Here is a 26238-nt window from a genome sequence, read left to right on the forward strand (position 1 = left end):
TATCATACGCGAATTAAGTGTTGGCTAAAAGTGTACAAAACCCAGAGCTTCTGGAAAGCATGAAATAATCTCCCCACGCGAAATGCTTTGCCTCCACTTAACTGAGCACAGGGGTCGCTTTGGAGTGGTGGATGCTGTGGTGCAGGGGAGGCACCAGGCAGTCACGTGACGCCCCACCGCTGACGTCAGTGGTGACGGTGAGGTGGCAATAGCAGTGTGTACGTGCCAGTCGCTCGCATGGAGTCAGCGCGGTCACCTGGGTCGACGTGGCGATGTCGAGGAGTGGCAGGAAGGAATTTTTGCGTTTGGATATGTCCACGACCACACCGCGAGCAAAGCTGGACAATCTGTTATTGTGCCAACGCGGACTGTCCAAGTATCTGCGACGAATGGTGAACCACTCGTAGTGATGTAAGGCAGTGGCCTAAAAAGGTTCTACCCGACAGGGCTGTGATGAGTGTCACTCCAGGTCACCGGCGATGAGTTTCAAACCAGACGAAAATTGGCACTGCCAGTCGAAGCAGCTCCTTCTGAACCAGCTGCAGAGAAATCGTTGGGAAGGCAGCTGCACAGGCTCGACATTTCTAGTCAGCGACCGTCGTTCACAGAGACACACACAGATGCGCGTCTTGAGTGGGCCAAAAACACAATGGCTGGTTGGAGGTGCGTCATACGAGTCGCGATTTCGCCTGTTCTGAAAATACTGAGATGTCGATTGGACCGACGGCCGAATGAGGCGTTTAAGTTGCAGTGTGTAGAGGATGTAGTTCAGGCCAGTGGTGGTTTCATGGTATTATGCGAGTGTTTCTGTCACCATGACTTGGATTCAGTCATTAAGATTAATGTGAAGCTGAACCAGCACGTGTATTTCAACAATCTCCATGACGAGGTGTTGCCCTATTTTCTATACCTTCCTGATCAGTATTCTCTGGACACTTGCGTTGTAGAAGATGACACAGTCGTGTTCTCAGGGCTGCGTGCGTACACTCCTGGTTTCACGAACACTCAGGCACCCTTCAGCACCTACTAGACAACCCAATCTTATAGCCACAGACATTGTACAGTACTTTTTGGAACAGCAGCTGCGAGGTGGCAGCCGACTTCCCAAGAGACTGGTAGCTCTACAGGATCTGATCATCAGTGGGAGGCCTCGGGTGGATGCTGCGTATATGAAGAAAAATTCGGCACTATCATCAGTGCTGGACTGAAGGAATTTTCGAGGCTAGAGGTGGTAACATTGTGATGCCATTGCATGATCCTTCAAGAAAAAGTTGGCTTGAGTCTGACTGCCTTACTGTAACTTAATGATGTATGGACAGAATAGGAATCACGCAACCAGCTAGTTGTACATCAAAAGTTTATTCAAATCTTTATCTACGTTTCAACAGATATAAACCCGTCTTCCTTGGAAGAAGTGTAAACTTATTGTGTGGAAAGAGAAACCAGGTCATAAGGCTCGGTCAGCAATTAACTGATCCATATAAATGCTAAGATACAGCCACATGGCGTAATGAACAGGAAACCTAGGTAAAAGTTTGAATAAACTTCTGACGTGCCCACTGGTTGGCAGTATGATTCCTATGGCCTCCATAATTTTACTGTTGCTAACTGCTGCCGTGTTAGAGATTTTAATGGCGTATATATATATAGCAGATGATATGGAGCACTACTATTATCTGGTGGTGCAGGGCGTTGACTCTCTAACTGCTTCTTTCGATAAAGTAATTAATTTAGCCACTGGCGGTGTTTATTGTTCACTTTTGAACTTGTTTACAACTAACAACGACATCAAACTGCAGCTGTTGTCATCTCAAATGACACTGTACTCTTATTGATTTTTGATAATATGGTTAAGGAATAGGGATTCAAATTGAATTTTAGTAAGGTAATGAGTCTCAATCGCTAAATGTTTTATTGACCGTTACCGCTTTCCATATTGGACTATCGTCATTAGACCATTTACTGTTCCCTGTAGCGATATGCGGAGACAGCGACTGGAGAGAGACGTATGCCACGAGTCACATTCTTCGACTACGCGGTGCAAAGTGTCAACAGAAGAGGCGGCGGTAGAAGGTATTAGTGCACTGCCTCCTTGGGTCTAACTAATGTATGCTTACTGGCAGATGGTTAGTCTCGGGAAATAGCAAAAGTATGTGACAGCATTGAGATCAAAATTAATGACAGAAGAAGAGGATTAGTTGTACAGTTAGTAGATTTGGCGTCGAGTGGGGTGCGTACCTCGGTACATAGCAGGAGTCGATGCAGTCGTCGGCGATCCGGCAGCCGAGCTCCCGGACGAGTTCCGAGGATTGGCGGTCCGTGAGGCGGCGGAACTGCGCCAGGGCGCCGGAGCACCCCTCTTCCTCCCCCCCCACCCCCCCCCCCCCCCCCCCCAACACCGGCAGGCGGCGGCGGCAGTCCGTAGCCGCTGACGATGGCTGCCAGGTGCTCCACAGCTGCCACGGCGGCGGACAGGTGCTCCGGGGTGCCGCACGGCATGAACTCCGGAAGTAGACCTGCAAAACACCCTTCAGCCACCTCCATGTCTGCACTCTGACTCCTCACACGAGCGTACATCGACTTCTCCTATTCACATCAGTACAAGCAGCCACTGAAAGTGAAACACTAAGAGAGCAGCAGTCAGCAGTAGTCGATACGGCGTGGGGTGTACTGCACACTTTTACTAGCAAATGGTCAGCAAGTCAGCTGACTGTCAGCACTGCGGCCACTGCTGCGGCTCCCCTTGAGGAGGAAGCGGGCAGAGCCACCCCGACAGTACAACACTGGACACTGGACACTGTACCGTCAATCCGTACAAGCCCTCGTTCTGATCAGATCGTCACGAAGGACGATCGGTGTATCGAGGCCCCGAGCAGAGTGGAGGGTGCCACGTTGCATTCTTTGTTCCCATTCTCGTCCATTTCATGGGGAGCCACTTGGTTTACAACACGTGATCGGTTACATGGATTGCAACTGTTACATTCCTGAGACTTCGAGACAGTTCACTTGCGATCTTTCGACATCCTGTCCACAAAACAATTCGAGGCTCCATGTCACCTTTGCAGTTCTGCTCCAGCTTGATAGAGTCAGCTCTGCCCGAAACAAGTGGTACCACAGTAACGTGGAACGTACCTCGCTAGGCGCAGAGAGTATTATTCAAGTCAAAAATAGACTTATCGTTAAGTGATTTGACTGGCGATATGGCTAATTTGAGCTGGTTGATGAGACATATAGACCCGCGTTCATAAATCTTTGCAGAGCGCTAGCGGAGAGGCAGTCTTACGTTGGTGTCGGAGCTGCCAGTGCGGGGCTGGACAGGAGACTCGAGGCTGGCCGACAGGCAGCTGGACTGCAGCCGCCAGGGCGCTCCAGACGCCGCCCCTCGTTGCAGCGGTAGCCGATAGGAGCCTCTCCAGGTGACTCCAGGGCTCCAGTCCAGGCTGTGCCGTGAACGAGGACTCAAGGCATTCTGTGGCCTCATCTCCTGGAGCGCCACCCACTTAGCCTGTCTCATCGCAGTCTGCTTGCCAAAGATTGCGTCACAGTCACAACAACCGCAGCTGGAATTCTCATTGACATAATCGGCATACCACTCCTTTCTCGCTATAATCGCTGGCATGCGCCTCTGACCTGTATTTTGCCGTTAGTTGTCGCCCTGCTTACGCGGTTTATCTCGTCAGGTAAGTAGCGGATGCGCTATCATTCGTTGTTCTGTACACGTCTGAGGTAGTAGTTGCATTTTTTGTTCCTTTGTTACTTGTGTGGGAACGTTCAACGCTTACGGAGCAGGGAGAAAAGAAATGTAATAGCGAAGTACTCATCAAATGTTCAGATCATTTTCGAAATAATCGAACTGAAATTGTCCACCGATATGGTAGTGCGGTTGAGAAACGGCTCCTCGCCCAAATGAAGCAGCAATGAAGGCACTGAGTGGCAGGCAGTGGCTGTGCACTAAAAAGTGGCAATCTGTTCCCATCTGCCAGAAAGTTTACGACAGAGTGTCTGGACACACAAAAGGTAGTCTGCCTGCTCATTCCCTCACGAAGGATCTAACAATAACTGACGAGAGCGAATTAAGTCTTTCTGAGCAAATGTATGAGAAAACCCGCAGTGAGTTAGAATGCAAAATTAAGAAAAAAAAAAGAAGAAAGCGTAATATCTCTGTAAAGAAACAGAGGGCTAGCCCGCGCGGCTACACCCGTCAGATCCGCTTCGCTGAGGGGAGTCAAGATGAGGTCACCTCGACGATGAGCTAATCTCGTCAGTAAACCCTCAAAGAGTCTCGTACCGCCTCCGTGATACTGCTAATTCAGGTGATGTCCCTCGCAGCCGGTGGGACCGTCGGGCTGTAAACGTACGAAGAGTGGCTTTTGATGGGACTGTGGACAATGCTGGTGGTGTTGATACAAAGCAGAGCAATGGCAGCGATAAACAAAGCAGACATTGCGTTATATCTTCAATAACAGTAGCCGAAGTTGAGTTTTCATGAGAAAGGAACCCAAGAAATCTCGCCGAGTGAGGAAGCAGTGGCGCATGAAAGATTAGCGTTCATGCAATGTGGGTCAGTGGAGTGCGTGGTGCCGTGTATGCTCGACAGTGCGAACAATGTACGTGAGGTGTGCAGTGATGACGATTACGTGCTCAGCAAGAGAAAGTGGCACTGAGGCAGGTGTCGGGCCATCACTTTTGTCGGGTAGAGAGCCCCAATTCCCGTCTTCAGTGAAATGTAGTAAAGGACAATCGTTGTCCAAGGAAAAGGTACTAAACATTCTTACGTACTTGGAAAATCATTCACAGCATAGCAAAAGAACAATTATGAGCAGATTTTGACCAAGTCCGCAGAAATATGACCGGTAGTGCAGAAGAAGAACTTCAACGGAGGACAGGGCGCACTTGCCACAAAAACTGATGATGTTTGCGCGTTTCAATGGTGCTCCATACACTTTACTGGAAGTACATGCTAGAGACCTACTACGTTAGGCACCTCAAATTGAGCGCGACATACATTGTAGTAATTTCAAGAGAAGCAGTGGATGGTAGCATAACTTCAGACAATGCCACACAATTGGAAGACGTAAGGCGACGAGATTTCAAACAAAGCCTCAATTTGGCGATGCACAGAAAACTACGGAATCGGTCCAAAGCCGGCAGGTGTGGCCAAGCGGTTCTAGGCGCTTCAGTCTGGAACCGCGCGACCGCTACGGTCGCAGGCTCGAATCCTGCCTCGGGCATGGATGTGTGTGATATCTTTAGGTTAGTTAGGTTTAAGTAGTTCTAAGTTCTAGGGGACTGATGACCTCAGATGTTAAGTCCCATAGTGCTCAGAGCCATTTGAACCAATCGGCCCAAAAATTTGTAGAGGAGGTAAACAAACTTATCCCATCGCTCAGTAAGGAATATGCTTTCAGCTACAACCAATCGGCATTTGAAGAGGAAACGAATACGAAAGGGACCCAGAAAATTATAGGTTCCGAGAGAGTTGTATCAAATTCATCTAATATAAATTCCTTAACGCATTCGTATACAATTATGCCGGCTTTTAAACCAGGTGGTAAATTGGCTGGACGCTATTTATTGCGCTGCGAGAAGTAAGAGGCGCTCTGCGCCTATGATTGATTATTTCTTGTGCGTGTGATCCTGGCAAGGGCAACAGGGAATACTTACGTCACAGCAAGCAACAATGGGAGAACGGGCTAAGAGAACTACAACTCTGGTACGAACACTTATTTTGGCTAATAGCTCGTCAAAATAAGTTGCTTTTGCTTGATCCGTAGTCTGCGTGTAAAAATCATACTCCTCGAAAGTGTGCGACATTGCAGTTTATACCACCTGGGTCGACCAGATGAATTCAACCTCCAGATGTCTGTGTTTTCCGTGCGTATAAAAATTTCCGCACTATCTGCAGCAACGCCTTAAAGGACAGCCAGTTTCACGATAAGTACCACGACAGACTGTTTTGCAGTCAGCTGGACGCCATAACATTCCATTAGTTCTCATCAAGCCCGTTACACCGATGTCATTGTATATGTAGTCTTTAAGATGGGGTACCTAGCTGAACGTCTTGCGAGGTTTGTAACTCCCAATGACTCCGCCTTTGATACTGATGGTGCGAATCTTTATGATCACTAATGCGCGCCATTTTTTATTCGGTTTTCATGATGCAGGTTAATGGCTTGCTCTGAACATTTCCTGAAGGTCGACGATGTCCATTTCGTGAAGTGAATGCATCCCATAGAAGGTTGGTCTCTGTACCTCTCGGACTTTCCTCTTCTGTGGAGACAGTGAGTCATTTCACGTTAATATTTTTCCTGTCGAAATTTTCACTTTCCAATGAGCCTTGCTAAAGATTGGTCTGTTCCTTGTAAGTCATCTAACAGAGAAGGTTAAGAAACGAGAGGAATCTATTGGACATAAGGATGCTTATTTACATTTTTCAGCCCTTGGAAAAACAGAAATTAGGCAACACTTTAGCTCAGCTTTCATGTAAAATACAGAAAGACGGAACGGGAACGTAAGGTAAAACCACTACGTTCTTTCCAAGATAACTGGCTGTATTAAGTTCTGCAGTGAGTCTGAACTTGCGTTACGTGTACATGATGGAACAGTAGAATCTAACAGTCCTAGAATACTCAGAGAGCTTTAGCTGCATTTGTGAAACAGCACACGAACAGTGCTGCTGTCTTTTAGGTACATCCAATGGTGTACAAAAGAATTTACTGGACAGTACGTTACATGTGTGTCATGAGGAATGCAATTCAGAAATAGCTAAGACAAACTTTGTGTCTGTGATAGCACATTAAACTTCTAATGTATCTTCAAAATTTCAATTGTTTGTAGTATTTCATTGCCTGTTGTCTACTGAACAGCCGGTTGAAAGATTTTGGACATTTTTAAATCAATAGCGTAACAGTGTTTCCTCCTTAGCTGTTTCAGTTTAAAATGTACCCGCCGATGTTGTCCAAACACCGAAAGGAAACATAAAATCTCAAATTTATGATAGCGCCTGCGCCATGCGTGAAAATCATAGACAAATCTAAACCACTGTAATAAAACATCTTAACGTCATATACTATGTGGATTTGCTATGAACACCAACTGAACTTAATGCAGCGTACGTCGGTACTCTGTGCAGAATGTGTTGCGAACAGAGGTAGTAGGGAAGAAGCAATGAATACAAACGTCATGTATGATGAGGCAGTCTGTCCTGCATCGCACTGTTTATGACATCATATGTCCTGAACTATGATAAGTAAACGAAATTTTGAAAATTAGAAACATTGTTCTCAATCCACACAGCAAACCACTTGTTGGCCTGTAATTTACTTCACCAGCAGTTCTACTTTTCACTGACAAATAAGTGTCCTGTAAAAATTCTTTTTGCTGTTGCGCAGTTTTTGAATGGAGCTGACTTAAAAACAGAACTGCAAATCATCTATTCTCGAAATAATTTTAAGAAAAGAAAAGCGCAGTAGCCCTTGTAAAATTTTTCATCGAAAGTAGCCTACAACAATCTTTTGGCGACTCCATGAATATGCCGAAATTAGCGGCTGCTATCCCATGAGACCGCGTGAAGCAGAGAGGTGTTTCCACACTCTGTCGTGGATCAAACAGTCTCGTAGAAGTACCGTAGATGAAGATAGGCTGTCTGCTTTTGCCGTGCTTTCTACTGAGAAGGAAACGATTCACAGGTCTACAGATTTTAACGACAGAGTCATAGATCCAACACAAAAAAGGAAAGGCAGATGGACTTTCTCTGCATATCTACAGGCGATTCAATCTCACGAACGTCGTCAAGCTCATTGTAAGGTAATTTTAGATTTATAAAAATATTTTAAATAATTTAGAAAATTAAATTATTCGGAAAGGTGGGTTGTACAATGCAGTAAAGGTAGTGAACTTCACTGTGCTTGTGCAACGATGGATATTTTGTATTTCGTTTGTATTTCATTCTCTTTATTATCGATATATCGCTGTACGTTAAATAGTTAACAGCCGTTTGACATCGCTATATTCATTCTGAACTGTTTATTATTATAATGTGAGTCTCCATAACTGTTGTGACTTGGCAAGACAGCCAAGCCACTATGATTGGTAGCCGAAAGGCACGCGTTTAAGCTCACGCAGGCTGGCGTGAGGTCTGGAACAGTTAAAGGAGTGAGTCTAGTAAAAAAAAGTACGTACCTTCTGGAATACTTAACTTTAATCCATAATTGGTGAACATCGGTCTGACGGCACATGCATCACAAGATAAATAGCAATTGATAATGGCGCCTTGCTAGGTAGTAGCAAATGACGTAGCTGAAGGCTATGCTAACTATCGTCTCGGCAAATGAGAGCGTAATTTGTCAGTGAACCATCGCTAGCAAAGTCGGCTGTACAACTGGGGCGAGTGCTAGGACGTCTCTCTAGACCTGCCGTGTGGCGGCGCTCGGTCTGCAATCACTGATAGTGGCGACACGCGGGTCCGACGTATACTACCGGACCGCGGCCAATTTAAAGGCTATCACCTAGCAAGTGTGGTGTCTGGCGGTGACACCACAATAACTATGTAGAATACGTAACTGTGGAAAATACGTAAAGGGCGCAATTATGGAGAGGTGCGTCAGAACTTCTGCTCGAAAGTACTTTGGTAGAGCAGAATCTACTCATCGTATCTGGCAACATCTTACTTCCATCTATTCTGACACATATGGAAAACGTTTTTGGCTCAATTAAGAAATATAGATGATTAATTTACAATCTTTCCAAATTGTACTTTATGATATCTTCTCACTCGCAAAAGGGTGTTGCAAAATAAATTGACCGAAAATATTGAGAATGCAATGCAGTTTACCCCTGATAAACATAGTGCTTCACTGTCAGTGAGAAAACTATAATCTTTGATAATGGCATGTGAATGCCAAGCCGGTTGTGAGTGTTTGAAAACAGCACTGCGCGTAAGTCTTGTGAATCCGTACTGCATGAAAAAGCACTTACCGGGAAAGTCGCAGTAGTTCCTCTGTATCTCGAATTCAGCGTAACTGAATCCCGAGCGTACGGAGGCGGTATGGTGGGTGCAGACGCACTCCAGCACCGAGGTCCCATTCCCTGCGAGCAGAGCCGCCAGCGCGGCAACCACTCCTGCCGGATGCATTGTCTGCTGTCGACACTGGGCAGCAGGCAGAGGCAGTGCGCGTCGCAGGCAGCGCAGCCTCGCTATAACGACGAGTGAGGCGGAAGTCTGCCACAGGACGGCTAAACACAGGACACGTGACGTCTCTCCTTCGCATCGCAGCCATATTCCTGTGTGCGAAGTAGTAATTCAAAAAAGTCGTCCAGTAAAACAAAACTGATATCTGGCCGTCCCCAACGAACTGTTGTAGGCGTTCTGCTGTTTCTAATCTATATAAACGATCTAGGAGGCAATCTGAGCAGCCATTGTTCACGGATGATGCTGTCGTTTACCATCCACTCGTAGTAAAGCCATCAGAAGATAAAAACCAATTGCAAAATTATTTAGAGAATGTATCGGTTTTGGTGCGAAAAGTGGCAGTTGATTCTAAATAATGAAATGTGTTACGGCATTCACATGAGAACTAGATGGAATCCGTTAAATTCCTGCTACTCGATAAGTCACACAAATCCAAAGGGCGCCAATTCAACTAACTGCCAAGGGATTTCAATTAGGGCCAATCTTGTAGGGAAGACGAGCCATGAGAGTTTGTTTGCAGGGCACCCAGAAGATGCAACAAATCCAGTAAAGTGACTTACACTTAGTGGTTCTAGAAGCACCCTCCGCCACACACCGCCAGGTGGCACGCTGAGTATTGGTGTGGTTGTAGATGTACATCTACATCTCCATACATACGTCATACGTCACAGTATGATGCATGCTGGAAGTTGCCTTGCACCTGCACTAGTCATTTCCCTTCCTCGTAAGTACTGTGAGGAAAAAACGACTGTCTATATGCCTCCACAGACACCCTAATTTCTCTGTCTTAGTGCTCCTTATGCCAAAAGGACGTTGACGCCAGTGAAATCGTTCTGCAGTCAGCTTCGAACGTTGTCAGTTCTCTAAATTTCCTCAATAGTGTTCCTGGAAAAGAACATTGTCTTCCCTACAGCAGTTCCTAAGGTTCACAAACGACCTCCATAACACTCGCATGTTATTCGAACCTACAGGTAACAAATCTGGCTACACACCTCTCAATTGCTTCGAAGTCTTCCTTTCATAGGACCTGGTGCGGATCAAAAACACTCAAACAGGACCCAAGAATGGGTTGTACTAGTGTCCTATATCCTGTCTTCTAGAGGTGACCCGCACTTTCCTAAAACTCTCCGAATCGAAGTCGAGCATTCACCTTCTCTACTACATCCTTACATGCTCATTCCATTTCATAGCGCTTTGCAACGTTAAACCTTGATATTTCATCGATATGAATCTGTCAAGCAGCACACCGCTAATGCTGTATTCGAATATTTCTACACTTACATCTAATTACCAATCATGTTACCAACTAGAAATTTTGTTTAAGTCATCTTATACCCTCATACAGTCACTCAATACTTACATCTCCCCGTACACCACACCACCATCAGCTCATCCTCTCTGTCAGATTATGTTCTGCGGCACTCTCGGCGATACCTTTGTCTCTCATGAACACTCGTTGCCGATTACAATGTAAGGGGTTCTGTTATTAAGAAATTTTCGTACCACTCACATATCTAGAAACCTATTCTGTATGCTCGTTCATTCGTTAACAGACTGCAGTGAGGGTTCGTAGCACAGGATCACTGTGGGTTGCGAGCGAAATCGCTGCCTCAGTATCTGTCAGCTCTTTTCTTCCGGTGTGATATTATAGCCGACACAACTGCTTATGCCACCCTCCCGTCCGCTCACCCTTACCTCCCCTCCCCCCTAGCCGGCCACAGTGGCCAAGCGGTGCTGGGCGCTTCAGTTTGGAACCGCGCGACCGCTACGATCGCAGGTTCGAATCCTGCCTCGGGCATGGATGTGTGTGATGTTCTTAGATTCGTTTGGTTTAAGTAGTTCTAAGTTCTAGGGGACTGATGACCTCAGATGTTAAGTCCCATAGTGCTCAGAGCCATTTGAACCATTTGAACCTCCCCCTTCATTGTACTCCCCCAAATTTCTCTCGCCCAATAAGGATCGCTTCAGGCCCGTTTACAGTAGTGAAAAGAACATCACGAAGTGCTGTGAGCAGGGATCGGCAACAAACCAAATATACTCGACTATACCTATGTATTTTTTCAGGAAGACATCGAACAGCTGAAATGCAACGGCAAGCCACAGACAACCCCTCAGATGTAGCAGACTCTGCAGTCATTCTACTATCTTGTACAGATTTCTGACCTTCCTCAATTCGCCAAGTCTCAGTTACGTTGTAGAAGTGCTCTACTTTTCACCAACACAGACACTCCTGGAAATTGAAATAAGAACACCGTGAATTCATTGTCCCAGGAAGGGGAAACTTTATTGACACATTCCTGGGGTCAGATACATCACATGATCACACTGACAGAACCACAGGCACATAGACAAAGGCAACAGAGCATGCACAATGTCGGCACTAGTACAATGTATATCCACCTTTCGCAGCAATGCAGGCTGCTATTCTCCCATGGAGACGATCGTAGAGATGCTGGATGTAGTCCTGTGGAACGGCTTGCCATGCCATTTCCACCTGGCGCCTCAGTTGGACCAGCGTTCGTGCTGGACGTGCAGACCGCGTGAGACGACGCTTCATCCAGTCCCAAACATGCTCAATGGGGGACAGATCCGGAGATCTTGCTGGCCAGGGTAGTTGACTTACACCTTCTAGAGCACATTGGGTGGCACGGGATACATGCGGACGTGCATTGTCCTGTTGGAACAGCAAGTTCCCTTGCCGGTCTAGGAATGGTAGAACGATGGGTTCGATGACGGTTTGGATGTACCGTGCACTATTCAGTGTCCCCTCGACGATCACCAGTGGTGTACGGCCAGTGTAGGAGATCGCTCCCCACACCATGATGCCGGGTGTTGGCCCTGTGTGCCTCGGTCGTATGCAGTCCTGATTGTGGCGCTCACCTGCACGGCACCAAACACGCATACGACCATCATTGGCACCAAGGCAGAAGCGACTCTCATCGCTGAAGACGACACGTCTCCAATCGTCCCTCCATTCACGCCTGTCGCGACACCACTGGAGGCGGGCCCCACGACGTTGGGGCGTGAGCGGAAGACGGCCTAACGGTGTGCGGGACCGTAGCCCAGCTTCATGGAGACGGTTGCGAATGGTCCTCGCCGATACCCCAGGAGCAACAGTGTCCTAATTTGCTGGGAAGAGGCGGTGCGGTCCCCTACGGCACTGCGTAGGATCCTACGGTCTTGGCGTGCATCTGTGCGTCGCTGCGGTCTGGTCCCACGTCGACGGGCACGTGCACCTTCCGCCGACCACTGGCGACAACATCGATGTACTGTGGAGACCTCACGCCCCACGTGTTGAGCAATTCGGCGGTACGTCCACCCGGCCTCCCGCATGCCCACTATACGCCCTCGCTCAAAGTCCGTCAACTGCACATACGGTTCACGTCCACGCTGTCGCGGCATGCTACCAGTGTTAAAGACTGCGATGGAGCTCCGTATGCCACGGCAAACTGGCTGACACTGACGGCGGCGGTGCACAAATGCTGCGCAGCTAGCGCCATTCGACGGCCAACACCGCGGTTCCTGGTGTGTCCGCTGTGCCGTGCGTGTGATCATTGCTTGTACAGCCCTCTCGCAGTGTACGGAGACAGTATGGTGGGTCTGACACACCGGTGTCAATGTGTTCTTTTTTCCATTTCCAGGAGTGGACACGTGGATGTAGGCCCATCATGGGTACAAATGTAGAAAACTTTCGATGTGTTTTTGGCGTGAGAGGACTACCTGTGTAGCGTGAGCGAGTATTAAAAAAATGTAAATGACGACAGAGTGTGTTCCATTTCATTCACCAACTCACATTAAAATTTAAGGAAAGAGGGTTTCAGCAGTGGATATCTACAGGGAAGCTATGCTTAATTAACTTCATGGGATCTGGGCACTTAAATAAAACATTCTCGTGTGGGGGATTTGGATGATTTATAGTGTTTGTTACCGACTGCTACAGAAAGACTAACATTCTGGCACCTGAATGTAAGAGTAGCAGTTTATAAAGGCATGTATTCTCCGTGTGCCAGGAGAACCGATTAGTATGAAGTCCACTGAAGCAGAATTCAGGGATGATATATCTACTCGTATATATGTTGAGGCCTTGTTGGACTGAATGCTACTGAGTACTATAGAGGCTTAATTTAAGACCCATATAAGGCAACTTCTTAGAAAACATTGCTGAACACAATGAGTATGTAATGTACATGTGTAAATAAAGAAAATGCAAAATAAATTATTCTTTCTGTCCCACTGCATCCCAATCCTCATCATTCAATTGCACATAGATATCTCAAGAGTGAGTGCTTACTCGAAAGTCTCCAGCATTGTCCTCAAGAGGAGACCTGCAGGGGTGGGGCCGCAGCCAGCTCCTCCCCCAGCCTGTGCCTCCACGGTAGTGCTGGCGCCACAGCTCGTGGTGCACACAGAAGAGCAGCCAGGGAGGTGCCACGTCAGAGCATGTGGCCAGCAGCAGCCAGCATCTTAATGTTACGATGAAATACATATAGTTACTGTAAATGTGTGGTAATGTGTTATGAAGCTGCTATGACTGTATATAATATTATTAATTCTTATTTTTTATCTTGAACTTTACTATTGAACACACTTTATGCAGATATGTAAAGCTGTCTGTTCGTGATGGAAAGACATGTTCAATGCAGCACACTGTAAATAGCTAGCCACATCTTACAACATTGATTTAATGAAATTCTTCTTTTTCATCATGTATATCTGGCTAACCATTTGTAAAGATAAGGTTCCTTTCTTCGAAATAACAATGATATAACAATACAACAGTTAATGGTTTTTTAGTTAACGATCTTTTTTTGTAAACAAAATGATCGATGTACATTTTTAATGTGTACATCTTGCATACAATTTAGTCACAAATAAAATTTCAAATTTAATTCCATACATATGTTTAAACTAGTAAATAATGTGTTTTCTTCTATTCGATCATGAACCATATTTGCATTTAATTCCATGTACTAATTAGAAACTATTTTTTTTCTTTTCTGATTAGTTTTTGTATGTGCAAATAATATCGGTGCACTAGCAGCAGCAGGTGGAGAAAGAACCACATATATAGCCTACACTGAAGAGCCAAAGAAGATGGTACACCTGCCTAATAGTGTGTAAGCCCCACGTGAGCACACAGAAGTGCCGCAACACGAGAAGTCATGGACTCAACTAATGTCTGCAGTGAGTGCTGGAGGAAACTGACGCCATGAATCCTGCAGGGCTGTCCATAAATTTGTAAGAGTACGAGTGGGTGAAGATCTCTTCTGAACAGCACGTTGCAAGGCATATCAGATATGCTCAATAATGTTCGCCTCTTGGGAGTTTCGTGGCCTGCGTAAGTGTTTAAACTCAGAAGAGTGTTCCTGGAGTCACTCTATAGGAGTTCTGGACATTTGGCATATCGCATTGTCCTGCTGGAATTGCCCAAGTCCGTTGGATGACAGGATGCTTACATACATGTCCCCTCTCACCGTCGTATCAAGACATATTAGGGGCCTCATAACACTCCGTCTGCCCCACACCATTACAAAGCTTCCACCGATTTAAACAGTCCACTGCTGACATGTAGGGTCCATGGATTCATGAAGTTTTCTCCATACCCGTACATGTGCATCCACTCGATACAATTTGAAACGAGACTCGTCTGACCAGGCAACATGTTTACAGTCATCAACAGTCCAATGTCAGTGTTAACGGGCCAAGATTGGGCCTTCAGCTCAGATTCCCCATATCGATGATGTTTCATCGAACTGTTCTCACACTGAAGCTTGTTGATGGCCCAGCATTGAAATCAGCAACAATTTGTGGAAGATTTGCACTTTTGTCACATTGAATGATTCTTTTCAGTTATTGGTTCCATTCGTGCAGGATCTATTTCTGGCTGCAGTGATGTCAGAGATTTGACGATTATGGTCATATGGAAAAATCCCCACATCATCGCTATCTCGGAGGCGTGGTGTCACATTGCTCGTTCGCCGACTATAACACCACATTCAAATTCACTTAATTCGTGATAACCTGCCATTGTAGCAGCAGTAACCGATGTAACAACTGCGTCAGACACTTGTCTTATGATTATATGTGCTGCAGACCGCAGCGCCATATTATGCATGTCTACATATCTCTGTATTAGAATACCACTTTCTTTGTCACTTCAGTGTATATACAATATACATAAAAAATGTAGTATATTTTTGTAATATTTGCTTTCATACATAGTGTGCAATGAGTTAACACACTTATACAGATAAACACAATTAAGACAAACACTTCATCTATCTGTTACACTCACTCACACACACACACACACACACACACACACACACACGCACAGACACACACAAATTCACACGTGACTGAATAGTGTGAGAATGGATGTGTCCTGATACTATCTGCATAGCTGAAGAATTTGTTATCATTTTGGGGCATGCTGACTTTCACCTGTAGTATGTAGCATATGATCTCGTAATTGAGACTGCTTGGTGGACCATATGCAGAGAAGCATCACCACCATGCACGTGGTCCTTGTGGTCTCAAATCATAAGAGCTCAACACTGTACGATGCACTACCTTAGCCCATCTTTGGGTGGCCCCTGCTTCTATTTGGTATGCATACATTTTGGGTCTGAACCACACAAATTACATAGTCTTGAAACATTCTTTCCGTCTTCCATCAGCCTGATAAACTTCTTCTGGGGTATGACTCCATAAGGATTATCAGCTGCATATGCAGACCTGTCGATCTTCTTTGTATTGTACTTAATAATTTCGTATTGATCACAGTATTTTACCCAGTAGATAACATAATCTGTATCTATATAAAACGGATCAGCAAGTGGAATCAGTCCATGTGAAATTTTCAGAGGTCCAGAATACACAAATTGATATAGACAGGCTTCCTAAACACCACTGAAACCCTAAAACGTGACTAGTCCTTCATTGAAAACCGTGGCCCACTTAAAATTTAAGTTTGCAGTTTGACCTCTTGCACCGTAACATCCGTCCCAGCGGTAAACTAAATGAAATTCATGGCCGGTTTTTACATTCTCCCTAGTTTTGCCGAAAGCAGATCTGTTCATTAATTTATAAAAATTATTTTCAAAACCACACATCGCGAGGTCCCTCTTTTAGATATTAACATCAATGTACTTCTTCAACCAAGGATGCTGACTGAAGGAGATGCCACCTAATAAGTCTCATATCCAAACTGAGAAATTGCTGGAGGTTCCTGTAGTGTTGAATGTATCTCCGCTTACTCCCCTGTGTTTTCATCAATTTGGGGGCAGACCAATTTTGAAAATCTAGGTGCTCTGGAGACAGTGGCAAACCGCTGTGTGCATCATGCACAAGGTGGGGATATGCCAGATTTACCTGCAGGACATACTCCTCGGCAGCATCTGCAGCCACACGATGGATCCCTTTTTCCAGTCTGCAGATTTTCTACTTGCACAGCGATCAAAACCCTCCAAACGGCAGAGATTGCAGTATGGCTTGTCCATAAGGATATTTTACGTCCTAGTGAAGGACGTAACTCACATCGTTAGCCAGCCTGTGCTCCTTCTCAATCATTCACAGGTTATTGATTGGCGACTCCATGGAGTGTCCTGGGCACCACGACCAGATAATGGATATACTTAGTAGGAGAGACAGCATTGGTCGTATTTTTTTGTTTTATTAACCGCAAAATCGATTTTCGGTCACTTAGTAACCATCCTCAGTGCTGTAAAATACAATTTAAATTGGTGGGCACTGGTGTCAACAAGCTTAGAGCGATCACATAAACTGAGCCTCGGTTTATGTGATCGCTCTAAGCTTGTTGACACCAGTGTCCACCAATTTAAATTGTATATTACTGCACTGAGGATGGTCACTAAGTGACCTAAAATCGATTTTGCGGTTAATAAAACAAAAAATACGACCAATGCTGTCTCTCCTTCTAAGTATATTAACAGGTTATTCGCATTGGCATACTGTAGCACATACTGTCAAAGCCCCTGTGAGTTCTGCATTCGAAAAAAGCAATGTACCAGCATTGGTCAACGGTTCAGTGTTGAGATCTGTTTCTTTTAAGACTGTGTTCCACGAACGTCCCGGATGGTGTAATAGAAGGCAGAATCGAATGTGTATGTGCCCAGGCATATAATCTGGACAACTACATGGGAATGTTTCGTGTGCTGGTTTGTTAAGTTCATGACAACTGTCACCATAATTAGTCGGTGATGTATCTTTCTCAAAGCTCTGAACTGACTGACATGATTTGATTCGTGTAAGCTGTATTCCCTGCTGCAGATGATGCTGTGAGCAGTTGTAACCATTCTATGATTTGTTTGTTTCATCTTAATAAGTGTGGAAAAAGAGCAATAAAAGGTTTTTGTTTCGCAAACAACTCACATCACTTTTCAAAATAGTTTCCTTTGAGTGATATAGACTTGGTCCAACCACCCTCCAGCATTTCCATCTCATCAGAAATCTGGGTTCTGTCAAAATATGCTAAACACTCATTGACTGCAATTATCACTTTCTCATTTGATGGAACTTTCTTCCTCATCAAGTCAAAGTTTGAAGGTAGGAAACAGGAAATAGGAAATAGTCACTTGGGGCTAGGTGTGGTGTACAGAGTGGATGAGGAACCAATTTAAGGCCCAATTCATACACTATCGCCACTGTTATTACCCATGTGTGGGATGGTGTATTATCCTGGTGAAAGGGCAATTTTTTGCGTGTCGCCCCCGGTCTTTTATTCAGACAATGCAAGCTTCACACGATCCACCAACGATTGACAATACGGTCCAATTAATTTTTGGGCATTTTTCAAGTAAACTATGAGGATTACTCCGTGAGAATCCCAAAAACCAGTGGCCGCCATCTTTCCAGCTGATGGTACAATTTCACCATCCTTTTCCCATTGTTTTGACTGCAATTTTGACTCTGGTGTGTAATGATTGGTTCAGGTTTCGTCAACCGTCACAAATCGGTGCAAAACGTCTTGGAGACTGCAATTAAACATGGCCAGACATTGTGTTGAAATGTTGTGCTGGATGCACTTTTGGTCGACAGTGAGCAATTGCTCCACCCACCGTGCACACAATTTCTTCCCAGCTACTTTTCCGTACAGGATATTATGCACTCGTTCATTTGAGATACTCACAATATCTGCGATCTCACGAATTTTTATTGGATGGTCTTGCATTAATGCATTATAAATTTTGTAAATGGTTTCCTTTGTAGTGACCTCAACTGAACAGCTGGAACGCTCTTCGCCTTAAAAGAGCTTGTCTGGCCACATTTAAATACTATAATCCAAAATTAAATGGTCTTCAATGATGATACAGAGCAAACATGAACTTTACCAGCTTACCTGTATGGGAGCCCAATCTCTCACGTGAAAATGTTTAATATCAGCACGATGCTCAGTTTTCTCCATTTTCAACTGTGGTCAAAACACTGATCAATGCAGATGGCTGTCAACAACGATCTGTATGCTGTACATTGTTGAATTTTTCTGTATGATCCTCTGAATAATCAAGCTTACCAATCATAAAGGCGCAATAAAAATGCACCAGTAAATTTGCCAAGCTTATCAATTGACCCTGTATATACGCTTCAACATGTTGCGTTCAGTCTTTTATGTTGAGCATCAGTGCCTTTTCCTGCGTTGTATGTACCTTTTAAAGCATATTTAATAATATGTTTGTATTTCTTACTTTATGCAGTTTTATTCGCCCTTTTGGGTCGTTGCCTATCTTATGTACGTTAGTCATACGCAATATTTTAACTTACGTTTGCATCTTTGTCGGTAGACACTTGTTAGGATTAGAAGTTTCGAAGAATATTATCTCAAATGAACCTGATGTTCTATCAGATTTCTTATTCCCTACCTGTACTGCATACTTGTTTAAATGTATCACATACCTACCTAACAAATATGGGTTATCCTTGCTGACCCAATATATGACCACTCTATCAGTGTCCTCGTTAACGTAATTGGTAAATCGAAAATAGTTTTCCTCTTCTGATTCTGCTTCTTCTGCACTTCTACCTCCATCCATCGCTTAAGAGAATCTTTTCAGACTTCCCACTGGTTTAAACGATTCTGAGGGAATTGGTCTTGTTGCAACTGTCCGAAATTTAGGAATCGTAATTTCTGTTGAATTGCTTTCCGCACTTCAGCAACATTACGCTTGTTTGTTTACATGCTGTTGTATATCAAACCCATTTTGTAACTGCATTCGCCTTACGTATAGTCTGAGACTACTTCACGTCAGTTGCCATTATAAAACTAGCGTATGTGTTAGTATTGCATTGGAATTTTAGTTCTGTCACTGAACGTCTCCCGAACGTTTACTGCGGAATCATCTGACTGGCCAGGTGCAGCTGTCTCACCAACTTCAGAAGGAAAGTTACGAGTGCCTTAGCGTCTTTAGCTCACGCGATGGTCCAAAGCCTGAAGCAGCTCTGTAACCTATTATGTTGAATATCAGAGTTTAAGTGGCAGCTGAACTTGGTGGTTTATTTTTTCCATGCCTTGTTTCACATAAACTTGCGACTTCAATATGAAAGAAAAGGAAAATGTCCAAAGTGAAGAGGAGGGTGTCCTGACTTGTTAATAGTGTGAATGCCATCTAGTGCCCGCTGTCTAAAGGAAAGGGGAACAAACGAGTAAAGAAATTAAATAATTTGAATAAAGAAGCTTTAAGTAAAGAAGCCAGGGAGCTTTAACGACATAATTAGAATCTGTAACCCTTGTGGAATCAACAGCCATTCTGGCCTTCGTGCGCAAAGTCTCTAACGCACAGCTCTGTGGGGCCGCTCCACCTGGAGGTGAACTGGCTCGAATCATGGTGGTGGAGAAAATTTCCACCCCCAGTATTTGACCGGCAAGAGGTGGAGACGTGGTGGCAGAAGGTTTCCCATTACCAGCTTCTGTGCCAAAGCCGTGCATGTAATTCGAAACCTGCCTGCAGTGTCTCATGGAGCGAGGGCGTGTGGCGCTGTTGGTGGCGACCCGTTCGTTGGATGGGGGCCTCAAGTTTGGCGGACCTCTTGGTGCTGCTCACGAAGAGTGGGCTGTTTGCAATACTTGTAGTACCGCATGTACTGTAGTGGATCACGTTGAAAAGACATCCTGTTCTGGTAATAAGTAAAGAGATTGTCAGTAGTCAGTCAAGCAAATATTATGTAGCTGACGTGTAGTTACATTCATCGTTGACTATAGAACAAACATTTGGACACCGTAACATTGTAGTGAAAATGTCTTGCTTTCTTGAAGAACATTACTCTGACGGTTCTGCCTTTCATGTGTTGAATTCGGTGTTCAGTAAGTTTCGTGAAGTAAACAGCATCGATATAATCCTGCAAAGTTTAAAAGTACGCGGCGGGACGGCATATAAACTTGACTGATACTGCGTTGCAAAAGGAAAGAAATGATAGCTGTTCAGGTATTTAGTCCCAAGATAGGCTTTGACAGTAAATCCACTATTATTTTCACCTCATGTCCTTACTGTATTAGTGAAGGCATTGAGCTACTGTTGTTGGAACAACGCGCTGTGGCAGCGTGGCTGCCCGCCTGCTGTGGCGGCGTGTCACATAAATATTGATGTTTTTATCGGTTGTAAGCGGTGAACAATATTCTGGAGTATTAAGGGTGAACTGGGAATTGTTAGTAAACACTTGACGTATTTTAAGAAGATAATTAGTATAAAGGATACAGTTACTATTCTTGAAAAAAAACCTGACATGCAGCGATAATTCGATAATTTAAAAGTAGCATCTTTATTTAAAACATATCTGTGAAATAAAAAAGAATCGCTAAGAGACGTGATTGTACGGCCGAGGAGCACGGACGTACTCTGTGGTACACACAGTGTTTTGTTTCGCGATACAGAAGGCAGCCATTGAGCGGCTACACATATTTTATGTAAGTTATTCTGTATTCTGCTAAAATAAACTAATTGTTGTTATCACAAAATGAATTTCTTTGTAATAGTTCTCACCTCAAATGGTCGCAGCGGCTAACTAGTTTTAATAAGCATTTTTTTTTCAGTAATTTGCACTGCGGAAAGCTCATCTTCCGATACAGCCTCTGGTCGGCCATTACGTGCCGAAGTATTGATTTGTTTTTCAAAGTGTTAGCAGTAACTGTAAACGCGAGAGATTTCGTTGTAAGAACGTTTCTAAATTGTAACAGATAATTAATTTAATGTTAAAGTTCATTTTTTAAATTGTACAGATTCCATCAATTCAGTAAGTTTTATCTTGGGCACTCCACGGCAACAATCGAAATTCTCTCGAGCATTGCTTTGCAATCAGTAAATACAAATTAACAACATTTCATTCCATTCAGTTAACGGCTACTGTATTTTAGTCATCACGTTCAAAATCTGAAGTTGGTACAAGAATAACAGAGGCTTTTCAAGAACCCGTTTCATATTTACTTATGCACGTAAGTAAGAGTGATAAGAAAAGATAATCTCCCTGAGAGAAAGAATCATGCTCTAACAAACAAACAAAAAATTTAACCCGATAAATTAAAAATAATATATATATATATATATATATATATATATATATATATATATATATATATATATATATATATATATATATATGTATAACGTAACAGTGCCTCAGTTAACACAGACTTGGATCGGAACCATTTCACATAGAACGGCGTACCGTAGAGCTTTATACACTGTGATCAATGTTGGTTTACTCGCGTGTGTAAACCGGAGGGACGTGAATAACACGTCGTGTAACACGAGCTACCACTAGTGGTGTACACCGAAATGCTACATCCCATACTGACGGCTTATTCACTACATTGTTTCGTAAACTTGTGTCTGTGATCCTATTAGTGAACCTAATGCGGTACAATGTTCGCTAGAAGTGTTGTTTGACGAGAACTAATACCTACCATAGCACGATACATAGAATGCGCTGGAGTACAGTGAACGCGGTTACTCGTTAAATCACTCATCCTATACCAGCTGAAATAAAGAACAGCAGGTGCCCACTGTGATTTCTTAACAAGACTGGTGGTTGTTTTGCTCATTTGTGACACAATACAACTTTCACTGCTCCAAATTATTCGTTCTTTTAAGTAGAAAAGCTGTCTTAGAATGGAAGAGCACTGTTTTGTTATAACATAGCTTCAATACACTTTCACCTTAAATGGTGGATGCCTATTGGTTCGTTTTTAAGAAGCGCCAATAAGATAATGTCTTAACGCTTTAGATTCTGCCTCGTCAATACGATCGCACGACATGTGTTGACCACATGTTTACACTGGTGTGGTGGCTTCCTACGCAAATAGTACCCTGATCTCTTACACATTCCCGCCATTTATTAAAATAACCTACAATGTTCTTGCTGCTGATAGGAAACGAAAATACGTATATGAATGCATCGTTTCTGCTCTTTCGGACATGTCAAAAAGAAGAGACGACGTGGAATGCTCAGTTGTTGAAGGGGGAGAGAGGAAAGGAAATGGAAGGGACTATTTATATCAGCTCTATTGGGCTTTCCACGGAATCAGCGCCGACAAGTGAAAATGTGAGCTGGACTGGGTTTTGAATGCATGTCCTCCTGCTTAGTAGTCAGTCGTGTTAATCACTTTACGAACCCCGGACACAGTGTTTATCGCAAGTGCGCGGACTATCTCGGCCGACCCAGCTCCCACCCAGCGCCACCTGCCCGCGGTCCCTGCCCATGTCCTGCATGCTCACTACTGTGAGGTTCCTGTAGCAGGTCAGAGGTACTGTGTATCTGCACTGAAGAAGGTGGATTGGTCGCTCATCGAGGAAAATCAGTTATATGAATGTGTGGTGTCTTCTTCAGTAAGATGCACTACAACGTCTGCTGTCCTGCGGAAATCTCAGTGGTGAAGATGGACAGGAGCTGCAAATAGGGGGCGCTAGATGGTGTGCTCAGACACTCCGTGCAAGTGCGATGAACACTGTGTCCGGATGGTGCAGGTGCTTAACACGACTGCCTAGTGAACACGAGGTCACAGGTGCACGTCCCAGACGGGCACACATCTTTCACTCGTCGCCACTGCTTCCGCATAAAGTCTCGATGCAACTGACATCAATTCTCCCTTACCTACCATTTCCTTTCTCCCCCCTCCACCACCAATTTACATATAAAAATACATATTTCCCATATGCTGTCAATAGAACAACGACCAATACTAAAAACATTTGTTCTAGACTTTAGTAGCAGTTTATTTATTTTGCTACTGGTTTCGTTCGCTTCCCGAGTAGAAGTTACCCGTCAAATACAAAAATCTGACACACTTATCTGGGAATCAAGGGTAATGACTGCCTTCCAAAGGATGGCCTGAGGATGGTACCGTGTACCGCAACCGGTAGCTGGGAGGCAAAGTAAATGAACTGCGGCCATAGACTAAAAATGGCATTTTGAAAACAAACATAAGTGCTCATCTCGTATCAGTCCACCGCAGTATTATTTCACCTGGGTTTGAGGGCGATTTGGTTGGCCTGTTATAAGTAGGCATTTAATCGGGTTGACAGTTTATGCGCAACTGACCTGAAAGCATCGAAGTGCAGTGGGTTTTTCTTAGTCAGCACTGTACTTGCTTACTGTAATGTCATCGCACATTTTCGATAAATGCCAAGTGCAGTAATATTGTGACTGAGTAATATAAAGTTTGTCGTCCATCCTCTGTCGTCTTTGTGGATAACACAAAAGTATACCATAAATCGGCATCAATGGCATATCTACCTGTTCTTTCTAGACCACAAGCCAGTAAGGGACAAACACACTAGCTATGGATATTTTTTATATATTGTTTGTATAGCAACCGCAATCGGACACGAGCAAGAGACACTAGCAGACCTGCTGTGGGCGTCGATGGTGACTGGCTGAAAACCACAAAAAGACAACAACAGTGATGGACGAAAAACAATGACAACGTGACAGAATGAAAAGTCCTGAGAGCGAATCAAGTCGAGAGCATAGGCGTAGCAACTCCAAGCAGAATGAGCGATACGAGTGTGCAGCGCAGTTGGATCATGCCTGAGGTCTGGACCTTTTCTTATGGCTGTGACGAACTGCTACGAGTTTGCTGGCTAGACTACCTTCGTAAATGGTCAAGGTGTAATATTTTGTGTATTGCAATTCTGATAAGGGCACTGGGCTTTGTGTCCTTTGGCCTTTATAGCATGTAGGTGAAAGTTGAGGTAGATAGTTACTGTTGCACCTCAATAATCACCTGAGCCACCCAGACCCAGTGACAACGCTCAGGAGCTACTGATCCAACATATTCTAAGTGAAGTGACGTGAGTCATAGAGCTTCTATTTTGTACATGAGCTTGCATGTGTCCTGGATTATATTTTCCTGGATCGTTGGTTGGTTAAGCTCTTCATGTACATCAGGAATTCCAACACGAGTGGACCCCAAGAATGACTCGAAGAAAATGGCTTTGAGCACTATGGGACTTAACATCTGAGGTCATCAGTCCTCTAGAACTTAGAACTAATTAAACCTAACTAACCTAAGGACATCACACACATCCATGCCCGAGGCAGGATTCGAACCTGCGACCGTAGCAGTCGCGCTGTTCCACTCGGAAGCGCCTAGAACCGCATGGCCACTGCGGCCAGCTGACTCGAAGACATGAATTTTGCAAAGTCTCAGGGGTTCTCAAATTATCTGGTTGTCCCCCACATGGAAAAACCATTTAAATCAGCTGTGAGGACTGTTTCCCTGTAAAGGCGAAGTTTAGTATTGACGTTCATCTGTGAGCTGGCAAGTAGTCGATCTAGTTGGCAGGTGAGTTGTGAAATCTTTATCCTTTTATCCTGTACATTCTGTTTGAAAAACGACTTATTGTTGGAGGTGAACCCAAGGTATTCAACGTGCTTGTTCCATGGGATTTTGTGATGGTGAAGAATGAGTCTGTCTCTCAGATACTGTCGGTGTTGGACAAAAATCACCGCTGTCGTCTTTTTTGTATTTATAGTAACTGTATTTTCCTTCGCCCAGAGTTCTACAATCGTGAGTTGGCGTTGTAGGTAAGGGATGACCAAACTGACTCTCCAGTTACCAGTCAGCAAGGCGGTGTCGTCCATGAATTGGGAAAGCACCAGCCAAGACAATGGAAGAATGTCATTGACATAGATGACAAAGATTAGTAGAGACAACACAGAACCTTCAAGGATGGTGTCTGTGAGGTTTTGGAGGCTATAATGCTGCCCTCGATCTTCACTCATTTATGCTTATTGCACAAAAAGTTGTCCAAAATATTGAGGCTGTAGTCTGGGAGTAGTCTCAACGTCACCACTTTGAATAATGATCTGTCTTGACAGAGTAGATGGTATGCCTTTTCGACATCCTAAAAAACAAAACAAAAACAAAAAACTGGTGGCACATAATTGTGAACAGCAAATTTGAAGACCCAGATGAATTGCATTTCTTCATTGAAGGTTGAAATGCAAACTGGTCTGGACATATAATATTGCTGTCGAGGATTCGTTGCTGAATTCTCTTCAATAGTAGCCATTTGAGCCTTCCGAGAGAGTCAGGAGTAACTTATTGGACAGTAGTTTCGCAGGTGTGTCAAGTTCTTCCCTGGCTTTGGTATTGGGACTGCCCAGGCAATCTTCCATGGAGTCGGGAAATATCATTACAGCATACACTTAAGTTGTTAGTGTGTGGGTGTTAAGTTGACGAATGCTCAACGGATTGATCTGACATTTACTCTTTCGCTCCTGCAAGAAGCAATTTCCACCCCACACTACTACAAAAGTCAGACAGACATTCCTAATGTATCAGAAAGAAATGCCTGAAAAACTTTCAGCAATAAATATCTTCTGGAGTTGTCCACTGTAAGGAAAGGACACAAAAATATTCTATTTTCTTACGTAACTAGTGGGATATTTGGGTACTGGAGTATTGCTCGTTAAATTAAGAAAAACATCATTAAACGAACGGAGAATATTATTTATTGCAAAATCTAAAAAAATCAAGTGGAACTTTTATTTATAAACTGATTCACAATTTTCTGGGTTCTTTTCGGAATAGG

The 26238-nt window shown here is 44.2% G+C and overlaps 1 protein-coding gene across 1 annotated transcript in view; it reads right to left on the reverse strand.

Moving 5' to 3' along the window:
- Positions 1 to 1222: 1222 nt before the first annotated feature.
- Positions 1223 to 26238, reverse strand: part of LOC126426424 (zinc finger protein 160-like) — a 218572-nt gene continuing 193556 nt past the window's right edge. Inside the window, exons 10-12 of the mRNA XM_050088342.1 lie at positions 3284 to 3520; positions 2398 to 2586; positions 1223 to 1258 (exon numbers count right to left, since the gene is read on the reverse strand). Coding sequence (XP_049944299.1) covers positions 1223 to 1258; positions 2398 to 2586; positions 3284 to 3520 — 462 coding nt within the window. The remainder of the gene's footprint in view (positions 1259 to 2397; positions 2587 to 3283; positions 3521 to 26238) is intronic.

This window comes from Schistocerca serialis, chromosome 11 (genome assembly GCF_023864345.2).
Source record: "Schistocerca serialis cubense isolate TAMUIC-IGC-003099 chromosome 11, iqSchSeri2.2, whole genome shotgun sequence".
NCBI lineage: Eukaryota > Metazoa > Arthropoda > Insecta > Orthoptera > Acrididae > Schistocerca > Schistocerca serialis.